This window comes from Pteropus vampyrus, unplaced genomic scaffold, assembly GCF_000151845.1.
Source record: "Pteropus vampyrus isolate Shadow unplaced genomic scaffold, Pvam_2.0 Scaffold90, whole genome shotgun sequence".
Lineage (NCBI taxonomy): Eukaryota > Metazoa > Chordata > Mammalia > Chiroptera > Pteropodidae > Pteropus > Pteropus vampyrus.
The window spans coordinates 37,741-44,461 of NW_011888871.1; the positions used below are offsets into that span (position 1 = coordinate 37,741).

Sequence of the window (6,721 nt, forward strand, 5' to 3'; positions counted from 1 at the left end):
CCGTCCTTGGGAGGGATGGGCACAGGGGGACCACATGGCGGGTGGCCACTCAGGGCCCACTGCACTCCCATAGGCGCTCCCTCAGAGAAAAGGGGGTTCTCAAACTCGAGCACCATGCTGGGGCCCCCTCTGTACCCACAAGGACCTGTCAGAGGTGAGGCTTTTGCGGGTCGTTGTTAACTCAGCCGGGTCTTTGACAAGTGCGGGATATAACCTCGGACCACATAGCTCTGTCACAGTGGCCACCGGGCTTGGTCACAGCCATAAGCCTCGAGGCAGGGAAGAGGGGGGTGTTCACAGACGCGGGCTCCCCTGGCAGCCGGGCTGAGGCCCTGTGGTTTGCGTTTCCCCGCAGGAAGCAGGAAGCTGGTCACCATGGCCGCCCCCTCCTGCCTGGACGACGCCGAGGGCCTGAAGGGCTGCGAGCTGTACGTCCAGAAGCACGGCGTTCAGCAGGTGCTCAAGGACTGCGTCGTCCACCTGTGCGTGGCCAAGCCGGAGCGCCCCATGCGGTTCCTGCGGGAGCACTTCGAGAAGCTGGAGGAGGTCAGTGCTTCCGCCTGACTTCCCTCGGCAGGTGCACTGGGCCAAGCCCCCCGTCTCACGCCTCCACCCTGTTGCTCGGGAGCACATCGGGTGTCCCCAGGAGTGTCATCCTGTGGCTTTTTCCCGGGCAGGCAGGGGAGCTGAGCACTGACCTCGCCAGGTGCGTCCAGGGACTGTCCCGGGGCACAGAAGCCCGCCTTCTTCCCTGGTGGGTCAGTATTCTGAGGTCTCATGGGCTGTGACGCTCACGTGTGGGACTCACCGGTGGCTTTCACCTCTAGGACGAGGTGAGAGGGGGCCCAGGTGCAGCTGGCGCTGGCGTTTGGGGTAAGAGAATAGCGAAGCCATGTGGCGTGGGCTGTTTGACTTCAGACCCCGTGCCCTGGGACACGGAGGCCCCCTGTGGTGGCAGCGCCCCGTGGATGTGTGCAGGGGTGGGGAAAGCACATGCCTGACCCCTCTCCTGCAGAGAGAGACCCTGCACCCCTCCTCAGCGGGTGGCCTATCTTAGCACCCCCCCCGCCCCCGGCTTCACCTCTACAGGACGGGCTGGAGAGCGGGGCTGGGGCGTGAGCTGCTGGTCATTTGTCCTGCTTTCTGTCACCTCAGAGTGGCTCCTTCCTCCCACACTCCGGCTCGCCAGCCTGAACCCTCTCTGGGAGCCACCGCATGTTCTTCCTCTTGGCCCTTCGTTATGACTTAGCTGTCCCCGTCTCTCGTGGGGACTGAATGGACCCAGTTTAGGCTCAGCCCGTTTTTCAGCCCGGTCGCCAGGGATCCCTAACCCAGCAGGAGGAAGTTAGTCCTTCCCTTTAAAGCAGTCCATTCAAAAACGTTTTAAAGTAACGCGTACCTTTTAAAGAAAATTTGGAAAGTTCTGGAATAGGGAAAAATGAACATCATCTGGAAAGAAGCAGGGTTGGACGGAAGAATTAAGAGCCTGCTTTGTTCGCGTAGGCCTCAGCCATCGAGGCGGCTGTGCGATGGGGGCTTGTGGGCAGGCTGGGCGAGGACAGCGGTTTGGGAAGCTGATCCACCCTACTTGCCCTGAGAGGCGGTTCGTCATCTGCCTGTGGCAGGTCAGGACCGAGGTCCAGAAGGGGCGGCGCCTGTGCCCAGCCCGGGGAGGTAGAAGACCCCATTTTCAGCCTTGGTTCTAAATTGAGCACTTCCTGTCACCTAACGGTGCGGGAGTGACGTGCGCCCTTGTTTCCTAAGTCGCGGTCACCGTGGTACCACGTCGGTCCCGGCGCGGAATGAAGGACCCCGAACGGCCGCCTGAGCAGCGGGAACCCATCGTCTCCGGGGCGGAGGCTGACGCCCGAGGTCTCCGCATCGTCACAGGGCTGCTCCTCCCGCGGGCTCGGGGAGGAGCTGGCCCAGGCCTGTCCCCTCGCTGCTGTGGCCCTGCACGCTCCTGGGCTGGTCGACGCGTCGCCCCACCTCTGCCTTCGTCACACGGCGTTTGCCTTTCTATAAAGACGCGGTCGTACTGGGTTGGGGCCACCCTGCTGACCTCGTCTTAACACGATGCGGTCGTCTGCAGACTCCCTCCAAATACGGCCGCGTGCTGAGGCGCTGGGGGCTGGGACTCCAACAGGCTTGTTTTGGGGACACAGCTCAGCCCCCGCAGTGGCCTTCCCAGGCGAGGGCGGGGGTTGTACGAAGACCTGCGCTGACCGCAGCTGCCGCTCGTGGATGCGTGACACGTCTGGGCACGGAGGAAAGCCCGCAGCCGTGACAGGTGGCTTCTGATGCTCTTTTCCGTAATAGCCAATACGTACAGACTTTGGGGTGATGGTGCAAATTCTCTGAAACTGCACGCACGCTTCTGTCGGTGGGTGCATTTTACGGGGAGGAAAATCCTTAGTTTGCGGTGGGTTCTCGAATGGCTTAAGATCCCCAAATAGGAGGAGCCTGAGTCCTACAACCTCGTGTCTGTCTTGTTCCTGCTACGATTGCCTGACCAGTGGCCGCCGTGGCGTGTTTGTTATCAGGGCCAGTACGTGCTGTTTCCTGTGGGAGGCTGGAGCAGGGGCTTGGCCCAGTGGACAGGCGGGGAGCCGTGGGCGGAAGCTTGTGTCGCAGGCAGGAAGCGCGTCCGGAGGCCTTGCTAGCCACCGGCAGGGCGAGGCGGGGCCGCCGTGCAGACCGGCGGGATGGCCAGCTCTCGGGGTGCTGCCCGGGCCTGGGTGAGTGAGTCCTTCATCCTGGGCCGTCTGAGGAGGTCCAGCTCCTCCGGGTGGAGACTCAGGGGTGAGCGTTCCTCTTGGCACTGGGGATGCTGTGGGACCCGCCGTGCCAGAGCCGTCACCCTTCATCGGCGAATTTGAAATGCCAGAGGAAAGGCCACTGGTGAACGTGCACCGTCACCGGTCCCCGTGTCCCCGCCCTGCATTTCCCCGAGGGCTTTTCTCGCTTTGCAGCATACACGCACGGATGCAGGCGTGCGTGATTTTAGTCTATGTTCGTCTTTCGTTTGGTTTTTCTTGTCAGCGGCCATATTTCACTGTGGTCAGATAGACGTAACGTGAAACTTACTGTTTCAGCCGCTTTGAAGTGTCCATCTCAGTAGCGTCAGCGCGTCCACGTCCCTCAGCATCCTGTTAGTGGCTTTTTGATAGCCTCTGGTGGCCATGAAATACTCCATCCCGTGGATGGGCCACGGTTTTTACTTTCTTTCCGTTGCTTTGTGTTCGACGCTTTCAGGCTCTTTTCTCTCAGAAAATCCCTTTCTGGCGAGGAAAGGATTTAATAGGAAAACGGCTGGACGTGACGTACCGTCGTGCGCGTGGGTGCAAGTTCTTCGTCGGGTGTGTGATTCCCGGTGCCTTCCTCCAGCCTGGACCACGTCTTCTCGTTCCCGGCCGGTGCCGGTCGCGTGGCGGAAGGTGACTTTTAAGCCCCGCTTCGCGAAACGTTTTTAATAGACGGCGCTTTTGCGTTTAAGATGGTGCGCGCTGGACCGTGGGCGCGCCTCTGTCCTGATTGGCTGGCCACACGTGGGCGGGGCCGTCTGGACGTGCTGGTCGGTGCAGGCCTGCGTGCGGCGGCCGTGTCCTTCAGCGGCCGTTGGCGTCGGGGACGTACCTTCCGACTTCGTCCTTGTTCAGAACTGTTCTGTCTACGCTAGTTGCTTTGCTTTTCCCGGGATAGTTTAGACTGATCCTGGTGATATTGGCCAAAAAAGTCCTCTTGGGATTTTATTTATTTATTTATTTATTTATTTATTTATTTAGGCGACCCTTGGTTGACCTCACGGATCTCAAGGACCTTGTCAGCTTACAATCCCTCATTTCTTTAATTTTTACGCCTGTGGGACCCGGTCTTCCCAGGCGGTCTCCCATGCAAGTCCTCACCGGGCCCGCCCTGCTTAGCTTCCGAGATCAGACGGGCTCGGGCTCGTTCAGGGCGGCGTGGCCGGAGACCGTCTGGGGATTTTGACTGGGCTGACACCAAAGACGTAGGCCGGTCTGGAGAGCACAGACACCGTGACATGCTGACCCTTCCGATGCGGGAATTGGCTGCTTCTCCGTGTTATTTAGGTCCTCGATTTCTTTCCTCAGCGAAAGAAAAGCTTTTGTTGCTTTTGCTTCGTGGCCCCATCACAGATGCTGTTAACCCGCTCGTGTTCTGCTGTTTATTCTGCTCCGAGGGGCACCGTGTTTCTAAAGTTCATCGTCTTTACTTTTTAGAGCAGTTTTAGGTGGACAGAAAAATAGAGCATGAAGTAGAGAGAGGCCCCGTAACGCCCCGTCCTCCCGCGCGGTGTCCCTGTCACTGACTTTGCATTAACGCGGTGCAGTTGCTGCAGCCGATGACAACGCGTTTCCATTAACTGGAGTTTGTATTAGGGTTCATGTGTCCTACAGTTCCACGGGTTTTGACACATACGTGGTGTCACGCACTTGTCGTTAGGTATCCTGTAGGTCGGTTCTGCTGCCCTGGAAGCCCCCCGTGCTCTGCCTGGTCGTCCCCTCCACTCCTTCCAAGTCCTGGCACCCCGATCTTTCTCTGCCCCCGAGTTTCGCCTTTCCCAGAATGCTGTCTATAGTAAGCGTAGCCTTTAAGGGTGGCTTCCTTCGCTTAGTAACGTGCCTTTAAAGTTCTTTGTGTGTTTTTATGGCTCGCTAGATCACTTTTGAAAAATCCCCGCGTGCTATTCCGTCATGTGGATCGGAGGACCGCGGGTCCGTCTGTGGGCTTGCCGGCCCGCTGGCGGTGTGGCAGCTAGGCCGGGGGCAGGGCGTCCCCTTGGCACAGGGCTCCTGCCGCTCAGACCTGCTGGCAAGCTGGTGATACCCTTCATGCCACTTTCTCTCCTGCCTCCTCCCTCAGGGGCCCCCGCCGTCCAGGCACACCGGCCCTCGCCCCTCTGACTCCTGGGACTGGCCAGACTGTGCCCGGGTCGCTGTGTGGGCCCCACTGCTCTGGGATGTCTACTGGTCCGTCCTCAGGCAGAGCAGTGCAAAGGCCACCAGGCACTTCCAGGACAGGAGAAGTCTGTCGACTTTCCTACGTTCATGTTTATTTCCAGAATGATTTTCCAACCAGTATCAATAACGGAAAGTAGTTTAAAGCAGCCCCCGCCCGCCGAGCACCATCCAGATGGGCTGCCCTCCCCTCCCCTGCCCTCCGTGCTTGGGAGTTCAGTGTGAGCTCGGACCTGTGTCCCCCCCCCCCCGGCACAGAGTGCCCACGTGGTGTCCCTGCAGCTGTCACCCAGCCGCTCACCAGCCGTCTGTGGCTCAGCGCTCAGCCTGGCCCCGCTCACTCAGCGACACAGCAGGTGTCTTTGTGCTGAGAGCCGAGCTGCGTGGATCTATCCAGACCCCCGTCTCCAGCTCAAAGCCAAAGAAAGAGCAGCTGTTCCTACGTTGGATAGGAGCGTTTCAATGCGATGAGACACAGCTGGCTGAAGGCGACGGAGAGCGATTAAAGCATTTTTCAAAAAGGGGCTTAAAGCTTTCAGGAATTACCGAATCGTAGGAAGAAAGATGGATCCCACAAAACCTTAGAAAATAAAAGTACAGAGAAGGACAAAGAACCGACACGTCCCCCGTCTCTCGGGACTGCCCGCCCTTACATTTCCCTGGAGCTGTCTTCGGTGACCGTCTCTCCCTCCCTGTCCTGTCCCGCACATGTCATGCGGTTTAGAACCCTCCGTGTGTGCTTTTTGGCACGGTTGGCTGTTTTTCCGAGACGTCATAGGTCTGCAGAATACCCGAGCAGAGCGCGCAGAGTTCCCTACGCCCCGTGCCCCTACCCCCGTGAACGTCGCGCATAGGTGTGGGACGTCGCTCAAACCAACAGACACACCTGGCACATCACTGTCACCTAAAGTCCACGGTGTCCCTGAGGGTAGCGCTGGGTGCTGTGCATCCTGTGGGTTTGGACGGACGTGCAGTGACACGTACCCCCTACTGTCACATCACACAGAGCCATTTCACTGCCTACATGTCCTCTGTGCTCTGGCTGCTCGTCCCTCCGCTCCCTGATCCCACGATCATTTCACCGTCCCCAGAGCTGTGTCTTTTCCTGAATGTCACACGCTTGGAACCATACACTGTGTTGCCTTCTCAGATCGGCTTCTTTCACTTAATAACAAGCATCTGAGGTCCCCCTGTGTCTTTTCAGGACTCGATGGCTCATCTCTCTTTATCACTAATAGTCCGTCATCTGGACGGACCACGGTTTGTCCTCCCGAAGGGCAGTCACCCGCTGGACGAAGGGCATCCGGCTGCCTCCGAGCTCTGGCGATCACGAATAAAGCCGACAGAACAGCCGTGTGCAGGTTGTTGTGTGGACAGAAGTTCTCACATCTTTGGGGTAAAATACCAAGGAACGTGGCTACTGGATCGTGTGGCAAGACTAAGTTTAGTTTTGTCAGAAACCGCCAAGCCGTCTTCCCCCGCGGCTGCACCACGTCGCGTCCCCACCAGTCTCGCCGGCACTGGGTGTCGTCAGGGTCCGGATTTTGGCCGTTCGGAGAGGTCCGTAGTGGTGTCTCGTTGTTGCTTTAGTTTGCATTTTCCTGATGGCCTGCGACACGGAGCATTTTTCGGACGCTCATTTGCCATCTTGTTTGTGTATCTTCTTCGGTGAGGGGTCTGGTCAGGCCTTTGGCCGGTTTTCCTGTTGGATTTGTTTTCTTACTGTTGAGTTTCAGGGGTTT

At 58.5% G+C, this 6,721-nt stretch overlaps 1 protein-coding gene across 1 annotated transcript in view; it reads left to right on the top strand.

Annotated features, from left to right (window-relative positions):
- Positions 1-6,721, top strand: part of LOC105294592 (cAMP-dependent protein kinase type I-beta regulatory subunit) — a 97,454-nt gene that overhangs the window by 14,110 nt on the left and 76,623 nt on the right. Inside the window, exon 3 of the mRNA XM_023532751.1 lies at positions 356-546. Within this exon, the coding sequence (XP_023388519.1) occupies positions 376-546 (171 nt within the window). The 5' untranslated portion in view covers positions 356-375. The remainder of the gene's footprint in view (positions 1-355; positions 547-6,721) is intronic.